The sequence below is a fragment of the Marmota monax genome, unplaced genomic scaffold (assembly GCF_021218885.2).
Source record: "Marmota monax isolate L192 unplaced genomic scaffold, Marmota_monax_Labrador192_F-V1.1 WCK01_AAM20220418_F8-fsc00028, whole genome shotgun sequence".
Taxonomy (NCBI): domain Eukaryota; kingdom Metazoa; phylum Chordata; class Mammalia; order Rodentia; family Sciuridae; genus Marmota; species Marmota monax.
The window spans coordinates 4,551,416-4,577,884 of NW_026694779.1; the positions used below are offsets into that span (position 1 = coordinate 4,551,416).

At 41.3% G+C, this 26,469-nt stretch overlaps 1 protein-coding gene across 1 annotated transcript in view; it reads left to right on the forward strand.

The window, feature by feature from the left end:
- The window catches only part of Ssuh2 (ssu-2 homolog), a 57,660-nt gene extending 39,996 nt beyond the window's left edge, over positions 1–17,664 (forward strand). The window contains exon 12 of the mRNA XM_046425735.2: positions 17,516–17,664. Coding sequence (XP_046281691.1) covers positions 17,516–17,542 — 27 coding nt within the window. The 3' untranslated portion in view covers positions 17,543–17,664. The remainder of the gene's footprint in view (positions 1–17,515) is intronic.
- The last annotated feature ends 8,805 nt before the right edge of the window (positions 17,665–26,469 follow it).

Sequence of the window (26,469 nt, forward strand, 5' to 3'; positions counted from 1 at the left end):
ACCCTTTTCCCCACATCCTCGCCAGCACTTGTTGTTGTTTGACTTCATGATGGCTGCCAATCTAACTGGAGTGAGATGGTATCTTAGGGTGGTTTTGATTTGCATTTCTCTGACTGCTAGAGATGGTGAGCATTTTTTCATGTACTTGTTGATTGATTGTATGTCCTCCTCTGAGAAGTGTCTGTTCAGGTCCTTGGCCCATTTGTTGATTGGGTTGTTTGTTCTCTTATTGTCTAATGTTTTGAGTTCTTTGTATACTCTGGATATTAGGGCTCTATCTGAAGTGTGAGGAGTAAAGATTTGTTCCCAGGATGTAGGCTCTCTATTTACCTCTCTTATTGTTTCTTTTGCTGAGAAAAAACTTTTTAGTTTGAGTAAGTCCCATTTGTTGATTCTAGTTATTAACTTTTGTGCTATGGGTGTCCTATTGAGGAATTTGGAGCCCGACCCCACCGACTGTAGATCGTAGCCAACTTTTTCTTCTATCAGACGGCGTGTCTCTGATTTGATATCAAGCTCCTTGATCCATTTTGAATTCACTTTTGTGCATGGCGAGAGAAAGGGATTCAGTTTCATTTTGTTGCATATGGATTTCCAGTTTTCCCAGCACCATTTGTTGAAGATGCTATCCTTCCTCCATTGCATGCTTTTAGCCCCTTTATCAAATATAAGGTAGTTGAAGTTTTGTGGATTGGTTTCTGTGTCCTCTATTCTGTACCATTGGTCCACCCGCCTGTTTTGGTACCAGTACCATGCTGTTTTTGTTACTATTACTCTGTAGTATAGTTTGAAGTCTGGTATCGCTATACTGCCTGATTCACACTTCCTGCTTAGCATTGTTTTTGCTATTCTGGGTCTTTTATTTTTCCATATGAATTTCATGATTGCTTTCTCTATTTCTACAAGAAATGCCATTGGGATTTTGATTGGCATTGCATTAAACCTATAGAGAACTTTTGGTAATATCGCCAGTTTGATGATGTTAGTTCTGCCTATCCATGAACAGGGTATATTTTTCCATCTTGTAAGATCTTCTTCTATTTCTCTCTTGAGGGTTCTGTAGTTTTCATTGTATAAGTCTTTCACCTCTTTTGTTAGGTTGATTCCCAAGTATTTTATTTTTTTTGAAGATATTGTGAATGGAGTGGTTGTCCTCATTTCCATTTCAGAGGATTTGTCGCTGATATACAGGAATGCCTTTGATTTATGCATGTTGATTTTATATCCTGCCACTTTGCTGAATTCATTTATTAGCTCTAATAGTTTCTTTGTAGACCCTTTTGGGTCTGCTAGGTATAGAATCATGTCATCTGCAAATAGTGATAATTTAAGTTCTTCTTTTCCTATTTTGATGCCTTTAATTTCTTTCGTCTGTCTAATTGCTCTGGCCAGTGTTTCGAGAACTATGTTGAACAGAAGTGGAGAGAGAGGGCATCCCTGTCTTGTTCCAGATTTTAGAGGGAATGCCATCAGTTTTTCTCCATTCAGAATGATGCTAGCCTGAGGCTTAGCATAGATTGCTTTTACAATATTGAGGTATGTTCCTGTTATCCCTAGTTTTTCTAGAGTTTTGAACATAAAGGGATGCTGTACTTTGTCGAATGCTTTTTCCGCATCTATCGAGATGATCATATGGTTCTTATTTTTAAGTCTATTGATGTGGTGAATAACATTTATTGATTTCCGTATATTGAACCAGCCTTGCATCCCAGGGATGAATCCTACTTGATCATGGTGCACAATTTTTTTGATAAGTTTTTGTATCCGAGTGGCCAGAATTTTATTGAGGATTTTTGCATCTAGGTTCATTAGAGATATTGGTCTGTAGTTTTCTTTCTTTGAAGTATCTTTGTCTGGTTTAGGTATCAGGGTGATGTTGGCCTCGTAGAATGAATTTGGAAGTTCTCCCTCTTTTTCTATTTCCTGAAGTAGCTTGAAAAGTATTGGTATTAGTTCCTCTTTAAAGGTTTTGTAAAACTCTGCTGTATACCCATCCGGTCCTGGGCTTTTCTTAGTTGGTAGTCTTTTGATGGTTTCTTCTATTTCCTCAGTTGATATTGGTCTGTTTAGGTTGTCTATATCCTCCTGACTCAATCTGGGCAGACCATATGACTTAAGAAATTTATCGATGCCTTCACTATCTTCTAATTTATTGGAGTATAAGGATTCAAAATAATTTTTGATTATCTTCTGTATATCTGAGGTGTCTGTTGTGATATTGCCTTTTTCATCCCGTATGCTAGTAATTTGAGTTCTCTCTCTTCTTCTCTTCGCTAGCATGGCTAAGGGTCTGTCGATTTTGTTTATTTTTTCAAAGAACCAACTTTTAGTTTTGTCAATTTTTTCATTTGTTTCTTTTGTTTCGATTTCATTAATTTCAGCTCTGATTTTAATTATTTCTTGCCTTCTACTTCTTTTGCTGTTGTTTTGCTCTTCTTTTTCAAGGATTTTGAGATGAAGTATGAGATCATTTATTTGTTGGTTTTTTCTTTTTTTAATAAATGAACTCCAAGCAATGAATTTTCCTCTTAGAACTGCTTTCAATGTGTCCCATAGATTCCGATATGTTGTGTCAGTGTTTTCATTAATCTCTAAGAATTTTTTAATTTCCTCCTTGATGTCTTCTATAACCCATTGATCATTCAGTAACCTATTGTTCATTCTCCAAGTGATGTATTCTTTTTCCTTCCTTCTTTTATCGTTGATTTTCAGTTCCATTCCATTATGATCAGATAGGATGCATGCTATTATCTCTACTCCTTTATATTGTCTAAGAGTTGCCCTGTGACATAATATATGATCTATTTTTGAGAAGGATCCATGTGCTGCTGAGAAAAAAGTGTAACTGCTTGATGTTGGGTGGTATATTCTATATATGTCAATTAAGTCTAGGTTATTAATTGTGTTATTGAGTTCTATAGTTTCCTTATTCAACTTTTGTTTGGAAGATCTGTCCAGTGGCGAGAGAGGTGTGTTGAAGTCTCCCATGATTATTGTATGGTGGTCTATTAGACTCTTGAACTTGAGAAGAGTTTGTTTGATGAACATAGCTGCACCATTGTTTGGGGCATATATATTTATGATTGTTATGTCTTGTTGGTGTATGGTTCCCTTAAGCAGTATGTAGTGTCCCTCTTTATCCCTTTTGATTAACTTTGGCTTGAAATCTATTTTATTTGATATGAGTATGGACACTCCTGCTTGTTTCCGAAGTCCATATGAGTGATATGATTTTTCCCAACCTTTCACCTTCAGCCTATGTATGTCTTTTCCTATCAAATGCGTCTCCTGTAGGCAGCATATTGTTGGGTCTTGTTTTGTGATCCATTCTACTAGCCTGTGTCTCTTGGTTGGTGAGTTTAAGCCATTAACATTTAGGGTTATTATTGAGATATGGGTTGTTCTTCCAGCCATATTTGTTTATTTATGTTACTAAACATGGTTTGTTTTCCTCTTTGATTATTTTTCCCCCCTTTACTGTCCTACCTCCCACTGTTGGTTTTCATTGTTATTTTCCATTTCCTCTTCCTGTAATGTTTTGCCAAGGATGTTTTGAAGAGATGGTTTTCTAGCTGCAAATTCTTTTAACTTTTGTTTATCGTGGAAGGTTTTAATTTCATCTTCCATCCTGAAGCTTAATTTCGCTGGATACACAATTCTTGGTTGGAACCCATTTTCTTTCAGTGTTTGAAATATGTTATTCCAGGATCTTCTAGCTTTCAGAGTCTGTGTTGAAAGATCAGCTGTTATCCTGATTGGCTTACCCCTAAATGTGATCTGCTTCCTTTCTCTTGTAGCTTTTAAAATTCTCTCCTTATTCTGTATGTTGGGCATCTTCATTATAATGTGTCTAGGTGTGGGTCTCTTATCATTTTGCACATTCGGCGTCCTGTAGGCTTCTAGGATTTGGGATTCTGTCTCATTCTTCAAGTCTGGGAAGTTTTCTCGTATTATTTCATTGAATAGATTGCTCATTCCTTTTGTTTGAAACTCTGTCCCTTCCTGTATCCCAATGACTCTTAAATTTGGTCTCTTGATGTTATCCCATATTTCTTGGATGTTCTGCTCATGGTTTCTTAACAGTCTTGCTGAGCTGTCTATGTTCTTTTCAAGTTGAAATACTTTATCTTCATTGTCTGATGTTCTATCTTCTAAGTGTTCTACTCTGCTGGTAGTATTCTCCATTGAGTTTTTAAGTTGGTTTATTGCTTCCTGCATTTCTAGGATTTCTGTTTGTTTGTTTTTTATAACCTCTATCTCCCTATAAAGTTGATCTTTTGCTTCTTGGATTTGTTTATGTAATTCATTATTGAAGTGATCTTTCATTGTCTCATTTTGCTGTCTGATGTCTTCCTTGAGACTCCAGATCATCTGAAGCATGTATATCCTGAATTCTTTATCTGACATTCCATCTGCTGCAGCTATTACCTCTTCTAACGTTGAGTTGACCTGCATTGCTTGTGGTCCTTTCTTTCCTTGTCCCTTCATACTGTTCGCGTTCCTTTCTACTTGGTGAAACTATTGTGCTATTGAATTTTCCCCCTATATATTTATATTGGTCTTGTATATTTGCAAAGTCTCCCTCGCAGGCGCGGGCGGCAGCTCTGCCCCTCCTCCAATTGGGGCAATGTGCCTACCACGCCGGCAGGCCACTGGGCCTGCTCTGCCGGTCGGTAGCAGGTCCGCCTACCTTGCAGGCGCGGGCGGCGGCTCTGTCCCTCTGTGGGCCGCTAGGCTTGTTCTGTCGGTGGTCGAAGTTCTGCCTACTTTGCAGGTGCAGGCAGCGGCACTGCCCCTCTGCAGGCCTCTGGGGCTGTTCTGCCAGTGGGTCGCAGGTCCGCCTACCTTGCAGGTGCGGGGGGCGGGGCGGCTCTACCCTTCCTCAGGCCACTGGGCCTGTTCTGTCTGTCGGTTGCAGGTCTGGCCTGTTCTGATGGTGGTCACAGTTCCGTCTACCTTGCAGGCGCGGGGGGAGGGGGCGGCTCTGCCTCTCAGCAGGCCGCTGCTCGTCTTCTGCCGGTGGGTTGTAGGCCCGCCTACCTTGCAGGAGTGATTGGAAGCTCTGTCCCGCCGCGGGCCACTGGGCCTTTTCTGACAGTGGTCACAGTTCCGCCTACCTGGCAGGCGCGGGGGGTGGGGGGCGGCTCTGCCCCTCAGCAGGCTGCTGGGCCTGCTCTGTGGGTGGTCACAGTTCCCTCTACCTTGCCGGCGCAGGAGGAGGGGGCGGCTCTGCCTCTCAGCAGGCCGCTGCTCCTCTTCTGCTGGTGGGTCGCAGGCCCGCCTACCTTGCAGGAGTGATTGGAAGCTCACCACCACATTTTTCTTTATCCATTCATCTGTTAAATGACACCTAGGGTTGGTTCCATAGTTTAGCTATTGTGAATTGAGCTGCTATAAACCTTGACATGGCTGTGTCAATGCAGTATGCTGATTTAAAAAATTTGTTCTAAATAGTTATACATGACATTAGAATGCATTTTGACACATCATACTGAAATGGAGTATAACTTATTCTTCTGATTGTATGTGATGTAGAATTATTCCAGTTGTGTAATCATATATGCACATAGAGTCAAATGTTTGATTCATTCTACTATCCTTCCTCCTCCCATATCCCCCTTCCTTTTTTCTCCCCTCTATCTAATACAAAGTACCTCTATTCTTCTCTAGGACTACCTGCCCTTATTGTGAATTAGCATCTGCATATCAGAGAAAATATTCTGCTTTTGTTTCTTTGAGATTGGATTATTTTGCTTAGCATGATATTCTCTAGCTTTATCCATTTACTGCCAAATGCCATAGTTTCATTTTTCTTTAAGGCTGAGTAATATCCCATTGTGTATATATACCACATTTTCTTTATCCATTTATCTGTTGAAGGACATCTATTGTTGGTTCCACAGTTTAGCTGTTGTGAATTGAGCAGCTATAAACATTGATGTGGCTACATCATGGCAATATGCTGATTTTAAGTCCTTTGGGTGTAAACCAAGGAGTGGGATAGCTGGGTCAAGTGGTGGTTCCATTCCAAGTTTTCTAAGGAATTTCCATACCTTCCATAGTGGTTGCACCAATTTTCAGTCTCACCAGCAATGTATGAGTCTCCTTTTTTTCCTACATCCTCGTTAACATTTATTGTTGCTTGTGTTCTTGATAATTGTCATTCTGACTGGAATGAGGTGAAATCTTACAGTAGTTTTTATTTGCATTTCTTTAATTGCTAGAGATTTAAAACATTTTTTATATGTTTGTTGATCACTTGTATTTCTTCTTCTATGAAGTATCTATTCAGTTCCTTTGTCCATTTATTGATTGGGTTTTTTTTTTTTTGGTGTTAGGTTTTTTTGAATTCTTTCTTTCTTTCTTTCTGAGAGAGAGAGAGAGAGAGAGAGAGAGAGAGAGAGAGAGAGAGAGAGAGAATTTTATTATTTTATTTTTTAGTTTTCGGCAGACACAACATTTTTATTTGTATGTGGTGCTGAGGATCGAACCCAGGCCGCACGCATGCCAGGCGAGTGCGCTACTGCTTGAGCCACATCTCCAGCCCTTTGTGAATTCTTTATATATCCAGGAGATGCTCTATCTGAGGTGCATGTGATAAAGACTTTCTCCCATTCTGTAGGCTCTCTCTTCATGTTATTGATTGTTTCCTTTGCTGATGATAAGCTTTTTAGTTTGAATCTATCCCATTTAATGATTCTTGATTTTACTTCTTATGCTTTAGGCGTCTTGTTAAGGAAGTCAGTTCCTAAGCTGACATAGTGAAGATTTGGGCCTACTTTTTCTTCTGTTAGGCTATGGTGCCTAAGTCTTTGATCCACTTCGAGTTGAGTTTCATGTATGGTGAGAGATAGGGGTTTAATTTCATTTTGCTACAAATGGATTACCAGTTTTCCCAGCACCATTTGTTGAAGAGGCTATCTTTTCTCCAATGCGTGTTTTTGGTGCCTTTGTATGAGGTAACTATATTTATATAGGTTTGTCTGTGTTTTCTATTGTGTACCATTGGCCTATGTGTTTGTTTTGGTGCCAATATCATGCTGTTTTTGTTATTGTGGCTCTGTAGTATAGTTTAAGGTCTGGTATTGAGATGCTACCTGCTTCACTCTTCTTGTTAAGGATTGCTTTGACTATTCTGGGTCTCTTATTTTTCCAAATGAATTTTGTGATTATTTTTTCTAATTCTGTGAAGAACATCATTGGGATTTTAATAAGAATTGTATTAAACCTGTATAAAGCTGTTGGTAGTATGGCCATTTTGACAATGTTAATTCTGCCTATTCAAGATCATGGGAGATCTGTCCATCTTCTAAGGTCTTCTTCAATTTCTTTCTTTAGTGTTCTGTAGTTTTCATTGTAGAGGTCATTCACCTCTTCTGTTTTTGTTTTTTTTTTGATGGGGGAGGCTATTGTGAATGGGGTAGTTTTCTAATTTTTCTTTCAGTGGATTCATCACTGATGTATAGGAACATGTTTTATCTATAGGTGTTGATTTTATATCCTGCTACTTTGGCTGAATTCATTTATTAGTTATAGAAATTTTCAAGGAACTTCCATACCCTTTGTATAGTGGCTACACTAATTAATATTGCCACCAACAATGTGTAAGGGTTCTTTTTCTTCCTTATCAGCATTTGTTATTTTTGGATAAGGCCATTCTAACTGAGGTGAGATGGTATCTCATCCTAGTTTTGATCTGCATTTCCCTGATGACTGATGATAATGGAACATTTTAAATATATTTATTGACCATTTGTATTTTGAGAAATGTTTATTCAGATCATTTGCCCATTTTAAAAGTGTGATTGCTCAATTTGTTTTTAATGTTTTTCTTAAAAGTTTTTTGAGTTCTTTATATAATTTAGAAGTTAACCCTGGGTCAGATGAGTAGTTGGCAAACATTTTCTGCTGTTCTGTAGGTTGTCTCTTTACTTTGTTGATTGTTTCCTTTGCTATGAAGGAGATTTTTAGTTTGATGGAATCCCATTTATCAGTTTTTACTTTTGTTTCTTGTGCTTTTGGGGTCCCATCCGCAAAATCATTGCCAGTACCTATATCTTAAAAGTGTTTTTCTCCTTGTAGTTTCAGAGTCTCAGGTTTTACATTAAGGTTCTTGGTCAATTTTGAGTTGATTTTTATATAAGATGAGAGATAAGTATCTAGTTTTGATATTCTATGCGAACACCTAGTTTTCCCAGCACTATTTATTCAAGAGACTGTCTTTTTTCAAGGTGTTTTGGCAACTTTATCAAGAATCTGTTGGCTGTAGATGTGTGGATTTATTTTTGGGTTCTCTGTTCTGTTCCAATGGTGGATGCATCTGTTTTTATGCCAATACCATGCTGTGTTGGTTACTATGGCTCTGTAGTCTTGGAATAAGATATTATGTTGCCTCTAGCTTTGCTCTTTTTGCTCAGGATTGCTTGGGTTGGTCAGGGTCTTTTGGGCTTCCTCATGAATTTTAGGATTGCCTTCTACATTGCTTTGGGAAGTGTGCATATTTTACCAGCCTTAATTTTTCTATCCCATGAGCATGTGAGGACTTTCCACATTTAAATGTTGTTTTTGATAATTAGCAGGTTTGTGTTTTGTAATTTTCATCGTAGAGCTCTTTCACTTCCTAACTTCAGTCCTAGGTTATTTATTTTTGTGGTTATTGTGAATGGAATTCCTTTTATGAATTTTTCTCAGGAAATTTATTATTTATTATTAATATATCAAAAACCTATTGGATTTTGTAAATTGATTTTTTATACTGTTATTTTACTGGATTCTCTCTCTCTCTTTTTTTTTTTTTTGGTACTGGGTATTGAACTTGGGGGCACTCAACCACTGAGCCACATCCCCAGTCCTATTGTATTTTATTTAGAGATAGGGTCTCACTGAGTTGCCTAGTGCCTGGCTTTTGCTAAGGCTGGCTTTGAACTCACAATCTTCCTATCTCAGCCTCCTGAGCTACTGAGATTATAGTGGATTTTTTTTAAAAAATCAGTTCTTATAGTGTTTTCGTGGCGTTTTCAGGATTTTCTATGTATAGAATCCTATCATCTGCATGTAGGAGTGATTTGGCTTCCTCCTTCCCCATTCTAATATGCCTTTTATTCCTTTCTCTTGCCTAATTGCTTATGCTAAAATTTCTAGTGCTATACTGAGTAAGGGTAGTCAGAATGGACACCTTTGTCTTGTTTCTGAACTTAGAGGAAATCTGGTGTTTTATCCATTCAGTATGATGTTGTCTATGGGCCTATTATATTGAGGACTTATCCTTCTATCTAATTTATTCAGGGATTTTCTCAGGAAGGGATGTTGAATTTTTATCAAATGCTTTCTTTGCAGGTATCATGATGGACATGTCTTTTTTACCCTTCATTCTATTTATGTGCTGTATTACATATATTGATTTGTGTATATTGAACTATCATTGCTTCTCTGGAATGAAACTAACTTGATCATGGTGTCTGATCTTTTTGATGTGCTGCTAAGTTCAATTTACAAGTATTTTGTTGAGGATTTTTGCATCTATATTTTCAGGGATATTACTCTATGGTTTTGTTGTCTCCTTGTAAGGTTTTGGTAACCACATAATGCTGGCATCCTAGAGTGAATCTGGAAGGGTCCTTTCCCTTTGAATTCTATAGAATAGTTTGGGAAGTATTGGTATTGATTATTCTTTAAAAATTTGGTAAAATTTAGCAGTGAAGCCATTTGGTTCTAGCCCTTTTTTGGTGGGGCAGGGGCTTTTATTGCTGATTTGATCTCATTTCTTATTCTTGGTTCAATTTTGGTAGGTCACATGTATCCCCAAATGAGTCCATTTCTTCTATATTTTCTAATTTATAAGCATATACTATTTCACAATATTCCCCAATAATTAAGCTTGGCATGGTAACTTGTGCCGGTAATCCCAGCATCTTGGGAGGCTGAGACAGGAGGATAGTGAGTTCAAAGCCAGCCTCAGCAATGGCGAGGCACTAAGCCACTCAGTGAGACCCTGTCCCTAAATGAAACACAGAATAGGGATGGGGATGTGGCTCAGTAGTTGAGTGCCCCTGAATTCAGTCCTAGTACACCCTCACATTGATGATAGTGATTATGATAAGATTGTCCCTAATAATCTTCTGAATTTCTTTAGTATTATTTGCAATGTCTCCTTTCTCATCTCTTATTATTTGGGTCTTCTCTCTCTCTCTCTCTTTTTGTCCACATTAGCCTAACTAAAGGTATGTCAGTTTTGTGATTTTGTATATCTTTTGAAGCAACCAGAAGTTTTTTGGCTTTTTTGGTATCAGGGATTGAACCCAAGGTGTTTAACCACTGAATCACATCTCCAGCCTTTTTAAAATATATTTTATTTAGAGGCAGGGTCTTTCTAAATTGCTTAGGGATTCACTAAGCTGCTGGGATTACAGGCATACACCACTGTGCCTAGTCCAACAGTTTTTCTATTGATCCTTTGTATTGTTCTTTTGGAACACTTCATATATTTATGCTCTGATCTTTATTGTTTATTTCTTACTAATTTGGGGTATGCCTTGTTCTTGCTTTCATAGGAACTTGTCCTACCTCCACTGATCTTAAAGACAAGCCCAATGTTAGTGAATACCTGTCGTGCATGAGGGCTTCTCTGGTTTCAGAGTAATAGGTGCTTATTTTCTACTTTCCAGATGCTTTCCCCCTCTATTCCACCACTCCTGCAGAAAAGGATCTATTCCACCACTCCTCTGGGATCTATTCCACCACTCCCTGGAAAATGATGTGATGACATTGGGCTTCAGCCCAAGGAGCACAGGAGAGTTTTGGCAGGTTCATGGTATGTTGGTGCCAATCCATTTAGAGCAAAAACACTGTAGGTTGCATGGATATGGAAGAGCATATGGATTCAGAGCTATCACAGCCTCCCTCAAGAGACTCCTTGGGTAGTAAGATCACCTTGGAGGAGAGTGAACAGGATGTGTTTGAGAAAGGATTTACATCATGTGGTGCTGACAGGTATAGATATTCAGCAGGTAAGCAGATCTGGAGCTGTGGCTCTGTAGAGACCACCCATACCAAGTCAGTTCTTGCACGAGAAATGGATATCTCATTCAGTAGTCAGGGGTTCCTCATTTGTGTGTGTTAGTGTTAGAACTTTCTTAGGGCCTTTATCTCTGAGTTCAGATTGGGCTCATATAAGTGCACAAACATATACAATGTATCCCAAGTTTATGTTCTGTTGTATTGTCCATTGTGGGTGATAGATGATGTCTGTGGATCTGTTTAGGGCTGCTTAGAGCCTCTGGTACCCAGTAAGCAAGTATTAATGAAGTCCAGGAAAGCAATATGGAACCTCTAAGCTAGGTCATTAAATCCAAGGCTGAATGGCATAGTGATGAAGAGTTGAACTCTTAACGCTAGACTGGGTTCATATCCTGACTATGTTGCTTACTTGGTGTGTAAAGATGGGTGAGTCATGCAACCTCTCCAGGTTTTCATCATCTGTAAGATAAGCTGGATCACAACATCTCTGCTAATGAGGCCACCAAAATAACTAAAACAGAGTCTAAGCTCTTAGTATGCAGTAAGTGCTATTAGTTAATGATGGTGATGATGGTAGTGGTGATGTTGATAATGATGGTGATGATTGATGCTAATGGATGGTGTTGATGATGTAATAGTAATGATAATGTTGATAATGGTGACATAATGATAATAGTGATGGGATGGTAATGACATTGAGACTGGTGATAATGATGACATTGATGATAGTGATTATGATAAGATTGTGATGGTGGTGGTGGTGGTGATGTGGTGATGGTGGTTGTGTTGATGGTGGTGATAGTGATAGCAGTGGTGATGGTGACAGCGATGGTGATGGAGGTTGATGATAATAATGGTGAGGATGGTAATGATGATGGTGTAGCAGTGACAGTGATGATGATGATGGTGACAATAGTAATGACAGTGGGATGATGACAGTAATGGTGGTTAAAGATAGAAGGGATGGAGATGATCAGTGGGATTTGGCAGGGAGTCAAGGCTGGCTCCCAGAATTCTAGGGCAGAATGACTAGAAGAGCCCTTTAAAAAAAAGCACACAAAATATGTTCCTATATTTGCATACTTTTGTACAAATAGAAAAGTTGGCCTTGTCCATTGCAGGGGCTCAGCTGCCTTCACTTTTCACTCTCACTTCCTCCCCTCTTCTTCCTCTCTGCTGTCTCTTGGGTTGGGTTCTCTTGGGGCCACTCCCCCACGGTCCCCTGCAAACTTCATTAGCTCTGTGTTAAATCTATCTCTGTTCCCTCACAATTTGCAGAATGTGCGACTTGTATTTACTTAACATTTCTAACACTGTCTTATGGTTGTACAAGGGAAACCAACATCATTTCCATAGATAGATTTGGGTTTAGAACTACAAACGATGGTGATCAAGCCAGATTATTCAGTATTGGGTTGATACTCTTACCTATAGATACCCCCAAATTGAGACCTACTTGGTTTTGATGAAACTGGAGATTAGCTAATATTAGCAAGGTGGGAGGGACGGGTACCCAAGTAAGACTCTCTCCTTGACGTAACCATCAAATCATGAAAAGAACTGATGATAGTGTATGGTGAAGTCTGGGTTTCCCCCACACTGTGGACAGCCCTGCCCCAAAGATAGGCTGTCATAGCTCATGCCATGTGACCTCACTATTCAGAACCTGTGGAAACTGACATCAACAGGTGGACACAGGTAAAAATTAGCTCATAGCTAATCAGCCTGGCCTCTCCGCCTGGCTCCTGCAGAAAGGCAAATGGGGAGGCATTATCAAACAGGGCTTCTATTTCGAGAAGGCATCTGAGCAGCTGGGCTGTGGAATGGGCCAGACTCTGCAGAGGGGCTGCTTGATCTGCAAAGCAGACTTGCTATGGGTGGGGTGTCGCTGCAGCCAGTGGGCATTCGCCCAGCTCAGAGGTCACTGTGAAGCACTTCCAAGCATAAGAAAAGCTCCCCTCTAGGGCCATGTGCAGTGAGGAAGAGGAAGCCCCTGCAATGAAGAAGGCAAAAGCCAGTAGATAGATCTTTCAGAAAAGAGGCGGGAAGTGAGAACAAGCGACATTTTTTGCGATGTTTTTTATGAGTGTGCTTCTCACACTCCCGGTCTTTCCCAGTAGCCGTTTGCTCAAATGACTTCCAGGGAGACTAATGAGCTCTAGAGTAATTCTGGACACCCAAACCCGGCCTTGGCTGAATATTCACATCCTCTTATGACTCTCTTTCTAGGCAGTGGCGTTGGCAACAGGGCTCAAAATATTGGCACCATCTCCTTCTTTTATTTTTAATTATAGAAAATTTCAAACACACTGAGAATAGTCAGAATCATGAGCCCCCCTCATCTCCAGTCCCCTGTTTCAGTAATTATGAACTCAAGGCATTACAGCCCCTGTCATCTCTCCCCATTAGGTTATTTTGAAGGAAGTCCTAGCATCGTGTGCATTCATCCGCAAATACAGGCTGTGTGAGACAAGTGCATTTAAAGTGGAATTATTTCTTTGGAAGAGGATTCAAACATAGCTCACTTATTTTGACAGCACCTTCATCTCTGACTTTCTTCCTGGGTCCCCTCCGTTTACAGTCACCCTCAAGAGCGGACATTTGAGAAGGAGGCACATTTGACCTTAGAGCTCCCAAGCTCCTCTGGACCTTGACTTCTCTCTGTGGGATTTCTATCCAATCCCTTTAGGCATTCAGAAATTGTCTATTTTCTTCCTATTTTTCATTATCTATTTATTTTTTCTATCTGACTTATTTTTCATTTTCATATTTTCTTCTTCTTTAAGAATTTTTATTTTCAGCAAATCATAATTCCCTGAATAAAGAGTTTCCTATGGTAAGAGGAGAACCAGTGGTTGGGGGTGGGGTGTAGAGGCCTCCTAGTCATTCAAGGCCTGGGGGCTGACATTTCTAAGAAAACTTTGAGGGTGGGAGGAGACCTGGGTCTGACCCTCAGCCTTGCCGTTACTCTGTGACCCTGGCTAACTCACTCAACTTCTCTGGGCTCTGGTATCTTCATATGCAACAAGAGGGAATGTTTGTTCACTTATTATTTCCTTTCTTTTCCCATCAGAGTTGAGGCTGATGTCTCACATATCATGGGCACATGCTCATACCTACTAAGTAGGGGTCCTGCTGTCCACCATGGTTAAGACTCTAGCCAGGCCTGCCTGTCTCGACATGTTTCATTCCTTACTCAGGGCTGGATACTACCTCTCATCCTGGACTATGTTTGGCTGGTTGAATGGAGGGAGAAGTGTACGGGGCAGTGGAGGCCACTTCTTTTTGTCCTTGACTGAGTGTCCGCTTTCTGGGCAACAACCTGGGTCCCATTGCTCATCTCTATTTTGGTCATCATTTGGCATGAATCACTGCGGCTTGGGCCCTCAGGGACAAAAGTCCAAAATCTGCTATAAGAATGGTAATTTGAGGAAACCTGGCCCCCTGCCCCTGGGGCTTCGCTGTTCTCTGGGACAAGCGGCATGCTGATATCAGGGACTTAATTACTTTCTGCATAGGGCCCTTGTCTCTGGGCTCCAGCAGTGTGAGGACCCAGGGAGCCTAATTTAGGAAAAGGAATCAGTGGGATAGCAGCTGTTTAAAGTGCTTGGCTTCTCTCTTTAGCTGGAGAATTTAAGAAACAGGTGCTTGGAGACACCTTGCTGCAGAGACAGGTCTCTCCTGAGGCTTCTGAGGAAAAGGCTCAGTTCTTGGAGAGGAGAGGCCTGCAGAGGTCATCCGGGCTAGTTAATACCTCCGTCTTCCATAGAGGTGCTCGTTCTGCCTGTGCGTGGTTACATCCAGTGACAGGGAGCTCAGTCTCTCCAGAGATAACAATTTCATCATGGGATCACGGTGTTAGTCGGCACCACGTGACTTCTACCTAGCCTAAATAAGTCTCCATGTCACTTTGCTGCCCTGGCTTCACCCTGTGGTGCCAGAGAGAACAAGGTTAAGTTCCTCTTCCTTGTAATGGCTCTTCAGATACTTGAAAGCAGCTCTCCTGTCCCTCCCTGAGTGTCCCCAGGCTAAACATAGCTCTTTCAGCATGGCACACATGACATGGCTCCAGTCCCCCTTACTGTCCTCATCAGTTTCTATAGGACAGGAGCCAGTTTTCACTGTCCTCCTTAAAGCCTGGGACCCCAGAGTCTCTGTTCAGAGCTAAGGCAAGTAGAACACCCCACTTTTTCCAGAGCCTCCCACGTCTGTGATCGCAGCTCAGCTTGGCAGACGACGTGTACTCTGGACACACAACAGAGTCCCCTACTACTTTCTCACACATGCCGCTGTGAAGCAGCGCCACCCACTCTGAGATTTGGCAGCTGCATTTCAGGGCCCAGCACTAGAGCTTTCCACCATCTGTCCCTGTTAAAGCTTGGTCTTGTTGGACCCGTGCTGTGTTGTTCCAGACTGTCTGGGTGTTTTGCAGTCCTGATGCTCTCATTCAACGTTTGGCAGCTCCTCTCAGTTCTGTGCCACCAACACCGTCCATTTACAGGCGGCCCATTTCCCTCTAACTCAGCTGTGTTGGGCTTGGGTGTGGCTTTTGGGCTGTCATTCAGCACCCTCTGGGGGATGGTCGTGCTGCACAATACAGGTCGTACGATGACACAGCTCCCATTTCTTCACCTACCCGTACAAGAGTGTTTGGGAATCCTGATTGCAAACCAGATACTCCATAGCAACACAAGACCCCTGACCAGGGTGCCCCATCTTAGTATTAAAAGCGATGAGTTGAGTCACCCATATCCTAGGCTGGGTTAACCCCTGCTGCCTCCTAGTAATTGCTCCATCTCGTTAGGGAGTCAGCAGAACTCTGGGTTGCCCTGGAAGCAGAAGAGAGCAAGCCACGAGGTAGCAATGATGGTCTGGGGTCAGGGACACTGATAAGCAGGTGGTGAAGACTCCTGGCTCCTGTTCCAAGTCACTAGGAAGACTGAGTTTTGGGTGACAAATGGAGGGAAAGGGGATCCTTTTTCCTCCTCTGTAGGTCAGCTCCAGAAACATTTTCAGAGGCTGGGCTCAGTGGTTTTTCTCATTAGAGGGGGTGATAGGACTCATTTCTGTGCTCAGTCTTCCTTCTTCTTCCCCTCCCTTTCCTCCTCTCTCTGGATTCCTTTCCTTCCCTCCTTCCTGTTGATAGTTGTTCATATTTACCATTGCCCCGGAGGCCTCTGTGTCTGGTTCACAAGCCACTGGGTGAGACATGTGTCAATCATCAACCTCCATGTCTGTGCTCAGAGGCTGATCCAAAGCACACCAGGGGATTCATGGGAGCATGGTGGTGCTGGGTACTCCCCACTGTGGACACCAGTCATTGACCTGCCCCAGGAAAGAACACACGCGTTGGAAGCCAAATGACAACTTCTCAGATTGGCTTTCATACATGGAGGAGAATAAAATTCCTCTGTTGGATTTTGAGTTTGTTTTTCAGTTTGGAAAATGTATCTCCATATTAGGTGAACTTCAAGTTAGCTCAGGTCATTTTGAGAGTCAAGATGCCGTTGAATTTGTTGGGGACCCACCAACCCAGAGTCCAAATGATAAAGAGGAACTAAGGCCAGCTATGGGCTAGGAGTGTGAGAGGACTCAGTACCTTCTGGCAAGAGGTTAAACTCATATCGGATGGTCCTGGGTTTGTATGGTGGTGGTTCTTATCTCTGTCTGTTGGCCTTGAGCTTCTTAGTATCTCTGGGCTTCAGTCTTCCCCATCTATAAAGTAGCGGGTGGTACATAGCAGGGTTATTGTAAGGATTTGTTGAATGAGCATAGTACCCGGGCATCCATTAGACTATTCCGTTTATTCACTTTTCTGTCTTGAATAGTACGATGGCTTCTTTTAAAAAAACCCATGACTCTTCTGAAAAGAGAAAGGTAGATCACGTGAATAATATAGGTTCCATAGGTGTTTCATAATGAGTTCTAATTTGTGTTTCTCACCTAGGTACATTTTGTGAGTTCACCTTTCTTTGCCATTAGGTTTTATTAGAAAGTCTTTTCAGAAGGGAAAATTCAGCTGCATTTCATAAGTAAAATCCTCTATACCCTGCCTTTGTTTGGTACTGCTGGGCCCCACAAAGTGAGGGGTCTGGTCTTACTGAACAGGGACGCGAGGGTGGGCCTGCCTTGCTCTGTGCTCCTTGCTCCAGGGAGCCTCCCGGAGTGCTGAGTTGGAAGTACTTACGTATGGCTAGCACAAGAGGATTAAACCAGGGCCATAGAGTGACATGCAAGAGGGACAGGTGGCTTTGCCACTCACTTCTCATGGCTTCTGGCCAGGATTCAGTGTTGAGGAGACTCAAAGTTGGGGAGGTTCCTCCTGCTCCTCTGACTTCCCTCCCCCTTCCCATCTTCGGGGCCAAGACCTTGAAGTTCCATGTTCTTCATCCCAGTCACTGTCCCCTTTTATTTCCTGGCAGGACTCAGGCCAGCCCTGAAGCCAGTTCCCTGCAGGTCAACGTGACCCTTGCCTGATGATAATTTCTCTCCTGGACAGGTCTCCGTTCTTCGTCCCTGCTCCTGAGTCCCAACACTGTGCGATTTCATTAGGATTTCCCAACTCCGCATTCCTATGACGTCCTTCCACAAAGAGGTAGGTCAGCAGATTTTATCCTATTTATAGACTGACGCCACGGCCTGGCAGACCTGGTGCCATGTCTGATGGCCTGGCAGCCGTGGTAGAGTTTCTTTTCTTTTCTTCCTTTATTCTCTAAAGGTTTAAAGGTAACTATTCTCATAAGTAATACACAGATACAGTCTCACTTGGAAAAGATTTTAAAAATAGAAAAATACAGGAAGCACCTGTAAAGTGACATATTTAGGTTCTTCTTCATTCGTTTCTCATTTAATGGTATGGTTATGTGTTTGGGTCATTTTCTTTTTGGTTGTGACCAAAGAACAACTTTGGAGGTGGATATTTTATTTGGCGCTCGAGATTTCAGAGCTCTCAGTCTATAAATGGCCAAATCCATTGCTTTGGACACAAGATGAGGCAGAACATCATGACAGAAGAGTTGGTGGAGGAAAGCAGCTCAGGACATGGTAGGCAGGAAGCAGAGAGAGCTCTGCTCACTAAGAACAAAATATAAACCCCAAGGCGTGTCCCCAGTGGCCCATCTCCTCCAACCACACCCTACCTGCTTATAGTGGCCACTCAGTTAATCCGTATCAGAGAATTAATGCATGAATGTTTGGGGTTACCATATATCCAAACCATAATGGTATGTTTCATTTCAGTTTTATTTTTCTGCATTTATGTGCAACTTACATTGTCAGCCTAAACACAAATGTGAATATGTATGCATGGGTGCAGTTAAGAGTTTTGCCTAAAAGGAAGTCTGGCCTTTGGCCTCTACTCCTGGCAGGTGGTTTTTGTTTGCCTGGGGGTTTGGTCTGCCTGGACAGTGATTTCTGGTGGGGCTGAGCCAAAAGAGAGACCACATGTGATTTAGGGTGGGTGGGGGCTTTGTGTCAGGCACTGTCCGTGGACCTGGAGAGCAGGTCAGTCACATGGGTGATCTGTCTGTCCATTCATCCTTCATGCCTGGGTGAGGTAAGGTGAGGTAAGCCCCCCAAACCTTCTGAGCACCTACACTCAGGTGAACTTTCCTGTCTAGTGATGCTCCATGCATATGGCCACACAGGGATGCCAGGAGAGGATATGGTGTCCCCGAGTCTGTGGGGAAAAAACACAGGGAGCTCCACATTTGAGACTTCCCCTGGATTCTGCCTGAAGAACTTCTCTCGGCTGATTTTCATCTGCGTCATTCTCTGTAATAAACTAGGCTGTAGGAGCATAGCTGCTTTCAGTGAGGACTCCGAGTTCTTCTAGAAGATGACTGGACATGAGGGTTTGAGAACCACACCCTGAATGTGCAGTTGGTATCGGGAGGGCAGGTGGTCTTGGGGAACAGGGCCTTCTAACTTGAAAATTGGTCTAAACTCATAAATTGCATAACAGGGAACTCTATTCATGGCCCTTGGGTTCAAGTTTTGCTTTTCGTCTGCTCAGAGGCTTGCTGTAATTATTTTGTGCCTCAGTGTCCTCATGTGCAAAATGCAGTTGATAAATAGCACATGCATCCAGAGGGCTGTTTTGAGGAATGAATGAATACACATAGAGGTCTTAGGACAGTACCTGCCATGGGCTTAGGGCTACAGAGTGCAGATAATGATCTCCATACCAGCCCTTACTGCTTTTAATCACTGAAGGGACTTCACTTAGTCACCTGTGGGCCTTAGAGAGTATTTGGGCACCAAAGTGCTTTGCAGGAAATGACTCTTGGGCTGCATGACAGAGTTTAGTAAGTTAGTCAGCTCGTCTACAACAAGTATTTATTGAGCACCAGGTATTACCTAGACAACACTAATTTGGCACACACTATATACAGGGCCCTGCCCTCAGAACCATAGGGTTACAAAAACAAGTATATTGGTAAAAGAGAAAAGAAAAAAGTAAACATCTATGTGACCATCTACTAATTTTCTGTTTCTGTCAGTTTATTATTTCATTTAATCCTCATGCCAACCCCAGAGGAAAATTACCATTTTCTAGAAAATAGGTTAAAACTCTTGCCCAAGGTTACATAGCCAACATGCTGAAGGTAGAAAGTAAGCCCTGTTATGCTTCATTTCAAAGCCTGTTCATCTTGAGTGTGTTTCAATGCTGGACAAGATGTGGAAAGGGAACTTCTTTTCTGTTTGGAAGGGGGTGGTGGAGTTGGGAAAGAGGAGACATAAAGCCATCATAAAAGGCTCAGACTTTAGTAAGCACTTCCCCATTTGACACAATTGCTTTGTGACTCTGTGCAAATTAGTCAGCTTATGAAGAGTAAAGATTTACTTTAGTTTCACAGTTTTGTGATTTCATTTTGGTTGGTTTGGGCCTGTGGCAAGGCAGTGCATCCCATGGTGGGGAGCACAGGCAGAGGAAGCCTGTCCACCTTATGGCTACAGGTGAAAGAGAGAGGAAGAGGAAGGGGATGGATTCCCACAGTCCCCTTTGAAGGCACACCCCCAATAACCTGACATCCTCCCACTAGGCTCCACCTCTTAAAGGCTCCACTACCTCCCAATGGCATGAACCTGGAGCCCAAGTCTATAAAACAGCAATATGTCATTGCAGTTTTCAGGACAATTCTGAAATAAGCAAGCATTATAATGTACACTTATTTGTGGGCATAAGAGACAGTTGCCTCTGTACTGTCAATAATAAGGGTACTTCCATAATAAGTGATCTTTTTCTTGAAGAGGAAGATAGGGTGCAGTTCCCTAACACCTTTGCACCAAGCCTTGGAAGGTAGTTCGCCTACTGTGTGACTCAGTGCCTACCTACCTGGGAGTCATTGTGAAACTGCAAACATATCCCTTTAGGCTTTGGGTCATGTAATATTCCAAAATTGAACCTGAACTAAAAACAAGAGCCTTAATTAGTTTCCTTTGCATCTTTATCTGCAACCAAGTACATGGCTGCCTCTGGAGAGTTTGCTTCAATTTTCCAGGTCTGAGTCATCAGGGCAGCCTAATGTCTGCAGAGCATTTAAGCTCTGCTGAGTAAAGTAGAAAAAAATTCAAGTTCAATCCAGAGATGGCCACAGGGCATTCAGTGAGTGACTTAGGATGCCTTGCTTCATTACCCAAGTGTGCGCTTCAGCAGAGTGGCAGAGCTCTGAGCTGGCAGAATAAGGTCATAAATGATATTGACATTTATTTTTCTAAGTAAACTTCAATTTATGACCCACTGGTTGGATTTACATTCCCTGTAGAGAAGGCCTCATGTGCAGGGGTGGGCCCAGTTTGGGGGAAGACACTGTCCCTAGTCCCAATCTGCAGCTGTGTCCTAATCCCTCTGGAATCTGGGATCTGTCTTTATTCTTCAGAATTCCAGATGAACAAGGAGCATATATTGTAACCATCTGCAGGTTCTTATCCTGAGACTCTCAAGATTCTTAGGAGCTTGAGATAATTCAGGAAGTGTCTATTCTCAGAAACCTCTACTTGGCAGAAGCAGTAGCAATTAATTTGCCCAATTCATCCAGCTACTATTAAGTGGCCACCCACTGTATCCAATCGAAGAGCTCAGAACAGGGGACACTGCTATGGGCAGAACAGACTTAGACCATTTTCCCTCCCCAGGAAGCTTGAATACAAGGCATTGCTGGATTTAGACTTTCATCATGACAAAGTGCTTGTGCAGCCACCGTCTCAACTGCCTTCCAGAAAGTGTGTGAAGGAGCCAGGTCCCATCTTTCAGGCGAGGTTACAGGTTGGAGAAGACTATGTAGGTTTGACAGTCAGAAACTGGTATTGGATCTGAGTCTTCGAGGTCACAATTCTCTAAAAGCCTGGCCTTCAAAACCAATAAACTGGTATTAGTAACACTTTTGGAAAGTAATTTCATGTTTCAGAGCCTCCATTTCCCCTGTTAGAAGATGGGGATGAGAAAATCTCTCTTACAGAGTTGCTGAGATGGTTTTGTTAGGTAATATATGTATCTTCATAGATATAGGTAGATAAAATACGTAATAGTGTGCTTAAGTACTTGAGAAATAGCTGAGAACTTAGGAATAATCCTGACTACTATGATAATACTGTCCCTTATTTATTGAGTACTAACTATGTTCTAGAAAATTTCTATTATTTTCCCTATTTTACAGCTATAAAAACCTGAGTATAAGGAGGTGAGGTTTCTTGTCCAAAGTTACATAATTCATTGATAAAGATCATAAAGAAAATATATAAAACTTATAATACAGATACATATTTTGTATAACTCAAAAGCAGTCTACCTCCTGAAGTAAGATGGAGCCTCTATTTTCTCACCTGTTCAGTGAGTAATAAATCTCTCAAGGTTGTTGTCAAAATGAAGACTGTAAGAATTACTTTGCAAGTCTGCAAGTGCTGTCCACAGAATTCCTTATTCTCGTATGTTAAGATCAGAGGGCCATAGCATAAAGGATTTGTTTAGGTTCAGATGAAAATGTATCTGCTAAGTTGACATCTCCAAAGATGGTATTTTATTGGAAATAAAGGACACCTGGTCAGCCATGTTGGAAATTTCAAGTAAACAATTTAAATTAAATACTGGTTTACTGATGACTCTCTATTCAAGCTGAAAATCTGACTTGACTCTCATTTTTTGAAGATTTGTTTGGCAATAATAAATTCTGGAGTGGATGTGGGGAAAAAAACTCACATACTGTTGTGTTTGTTATTTAGTACAATCACTATGGGAATAAGTGTGGAGGTTTCTCAAAAGACTAGGCATGGAACCACCATAGGACCCAGCTATATCCTGAAAAATTAAAGTCACCATATTACCATGATACATGCATGCTCATGTTTATAGCATCACAATTCACAGTAGCCCAACTATGGAATCAGCCTACGTGTTCATCAATGGATGAGTGGATAACGAAAATGTGGTCTATGTACACAATGAAGTTTTTTTTTTTTTTCAACCATAAAGAAAAATGGAATTATATCCTTTGCAGGAAAATGGATGGAGCTTAAGAACATTATGTTAACTGAAATAAGTCAAACTCAAGGTAAAGGATCAAATGTTTTCTCTGATTTGGGAGGTAGAGAAGAAAAAGGAAAAGGAGGTGTTGTGGTCGGGGGGAATCTCATGAAAATCAAAGGAAAATCAGAAGAGGAAAGAGACCAAGTGGGAATGGAACAGGGAAATACTGGGCAATGATATTGGCCAAAATATATTGTTGTATTGTGTGCTTGTGTGAATATGTAACAACAAATCCCGCATTATGTACAACTGTAATGCACCAATAAAAAAATCTGAAGAAAAAATTTGTTTGGAAGTTGTTTTCTGATTCTTGTTTTGCCTTTAGTAGCCTGTCTCTTATCTTAAAATAAAGGTTGGTGTCATTGTACAAGGTACATAATTCAAAGGGAGGGGAAAAAACTATAGAAAATCGAAATTTCTTATTTCTCAAGAAATGAGGAAAATTGAAATACTCTCTGCTATGACACCAATTTCCAGATGTGAAAGAGAAGAAATTTCAGGCAATAATTTCTTTTTATAGATTTTCTTTAAAAGTATTTTTTATTGTGATAAAATAGAGAAAACATAAAATTTACCATTGTAACCACTTTCAGTGTCTAGTTCAGTGACATTGAGTACATTCACAGTATCACACTGCTGTCACCACTATCCATTTCCAGAACTTTTTCATCATCCCAAAGAGAAACCTTGTGCCCAGTCAATAATGACTCCCTATCACTCCTCCCCCTAGACCTGGTATCTTCTGTTCTACTTTCTTTCTCTATGAATCTCACTACTTCTGTTAGCTCATATAATTGCAGATTTCTCCTTTTGTGTCTGCCTTATACATTTAGCTTAATGTTTTTGGGTCTCAGCCATGTGGTAGCATGTTAAGGGATGAATTATATCATTTCAGTTCCCCAAATTTATATGTTGAAGTCCTAAACCCCAGTCCCTCAGAGTGCAATCATGTTTGGAGATGAGGCCTTTATAGTGGGAATTAAGTTACAATCAACTCATTAGAGTGGGCCCTCATCCAACGAGACTGGTGTCTTTCTTAAAAGAAAAATATTGGGACACAGACATGTACAAAGAGAGATGATATGAAAATCTAAGGAGAAGGTGGCCATATGTAAGCCAAGGAGAGAGGCCTGGGACAGATCCTGCCCTCAAGACCTCTAAGAAGGAACCAACCATGCAGTACCCTGATCTGAGAATTCTAACCTCCAGAATCATGACAGACAGAAAACCAATTACTGTTGCTTATGGCACCGAATCTTTTGTATCTTGTTATGACAGCCCTGAAAAACATAGAACATATTGTAACTTTATTCCTTTTTAAGGCTGAATAATATTTCATTGTGTGGATATGGCTCATTTTGTTTATCCACTCACCTAGTTTTTATTACCAGGGATTGAATCCAGGGGTGCTTAATCACTGAACCACATCCCAGCCTTTTTTATTTTTTATTTAGAGACATGGGTTCACCTGTTAATGGATACTTGGGTTGTTTTCATCTATGGGTTGTTGTGAAGAATGCTGTTAAGAATATTTAAGCATTCTTAAATATTAAGATGTATACAAATACCATCTGGAGTCTCTGCTTTTAATTCTCTTGTGTATTTATTCAGAAGTGGACTATATCATAAAGCAATTCTACACTTAACTTTCTGAGCAACTACACAACTATCTTTCAAGGTGGTCACATCATAATACATTCCTGTTAGCACTAAGAATAGGGCCCCAGTTTCTCCATGTCCTGGTCAACACTTGTAAGTCTCCAAGTTTTGGAATGTTTGTAATTCTTATTCAATCAGAGGCATTAAAAATCAAACCAGAGAGGCCTACTTCCGGAATGGCAGAGTAGACTCCTAATAGGCCAGTCTTCCCTCAGAGAACATATACAAACTCTGGGTACAAAGTACAAAAACAATACCCAAAGTCTCTGAAAAATTCACTAAAGCCAGAAGACCTTGGAAAAGGTCAGAACTTGAAATCAGCACCGGTTAAGTTTCTAGTTTGTATGTCTTTTGCTTGAAGGCAAGATCCAGTCACGGTGAAATGAGCACTAGCTAAAACTTCAATAGAAATCCCATCCAATTTGTGGCCTGGGAACCAAAGCGCGGTTCTTCAGGGCTTCTGTAATTACTGGAAAGTGGAGGTGGAGTTCTGAGTGGAAGAGAAGAAGGGAACCCCACAAATGCCTTGGCTAAACACTTCAGATGCTTGTGCAAGCAGCTTATAGAAAGGCTAAACAAAATTAATTGTACTTGTACACTTTGGTAACAAAATTTCTAAAAATTTCTGTGTCATTAGCTTAAGAACAAATTCTACCAAAGATGCCCAAAACCTCTGCAATGAAAGACATCCACAATAAGATAAATGAAAGAAGATCTAAATAAAAGGAGTGAGATACAATATTTGTGGATTAGAAAATGCAATGTTGTCGAGATGTCAATTCTTTCTGAATAGATCTATTGACTCTATATAATCCCAATCAGAATTCTAGCAGGTGCTTTTGTAGAAATCAATGAACCCATTGTAAAATTTGTGTGGAAACACAAATGATCTAGAATCAACCAAGATAATTTTGAAAAAGAACAAAGTTGGAAGACTTACCCTCCCTGATCTCAAGATAGTACAGAACAGTAGCAGTTGAGGCAATGTGGTGTACCTGGGGGAAGATAGATATGTAGATAAGAGGAACAGAACAAAGAAGAGACTGAAGTAGATCTGCACACATCTGATCACCTGATTGTCAACAAAGGTGCCAAAATAATTCAATGGGTATTATGGTTTGGACATGAGGTGTCCCTCCAAAACTCAGGTAACAGACAATGCAGGGATGCTTCAGAGGTCAAATGACTAGATTATGAGAGCTGTAACCTCATGAGTGGATTAATTCATTTGATTGATTAATACTCTGAATGGACTGCACAGTGGTAACCGTAGGTGGTGGGGTGTGGAGGAAATGATCAATGGGGGTGTGCCCTTGGATTATATTTTGTCCCTGGTTCCTTACTGTCTCTCCCTGCTTCCTGGCTGCCATGAACTGAGAAACTGTCCTCCATCGCACCCTTCCACCATGATGTTCTGCCCCACTTCAGGCTCAGAACAATGCAGTCAGCCAACCATGGACTGAATCTCTGAAACTCTGAGCCCAAAGCAAACTTTTCCTCCTGTAAGTTGTTCTTGTCAGGTCTTTTGGTCACAATAATAAAGAGCTGACAAACACCATGTGAAAAGAATAGTCTTAGCTTTCTATTGGGCCAAGTTTGTCATAGGGCTGATCCTGGTTATGGAGTACGAAAATAATGTCTGCCTCTTGGTGGGAGCAATAGCAAAGTCACATTGCACGGGTCATGGTCACAGGAAAACATGAAGGCCTGAATGCATTTTAGAAATGCCATCCCAGGAAACCTAGACGAGCCAAGAGGACCCTTTGTCTGACAATTCTACTTGTCCACTTGTGTCTCTGCTCAGAGGCCACCCCCTCTGAGAATAGCCTTCCCAGGTCACTCTATCTCAAGGTGACCCACAGTGACTTTCCATTTCATTGTCCTGATCACTTCTGTCTTAGCTCTTCTACAATCTTGGTTTTTTGATGCTTCCTTTGTTTATTGGGTGTCTTGCTCATTAAAATACGATTGCATTTTAAGATGGTTTTGTGGTAAATGAAAAGGAACGAGGCTAGGGAAGTAGCCAGAGGCCAGGCTGGGAAGGGCTGGAATACTCCAAAAGGAGTTTATAGGCATTTTGTTGTAAAGAAACAAAGAGCCAGGGTGTGACCTGATAAAATCGGCATTTGATAATAAGACTCCTGTGGCATGGGTCCCGGAGTAGGATTCCTTGGGACCCTCTGTTGTGGGAGGTGGTATGAAGGGTGGATGGGAGAATGAGGTCACAGTGGAAACCTTTATGGAGGTGCTATTGTACCCTGAGTCAGAGA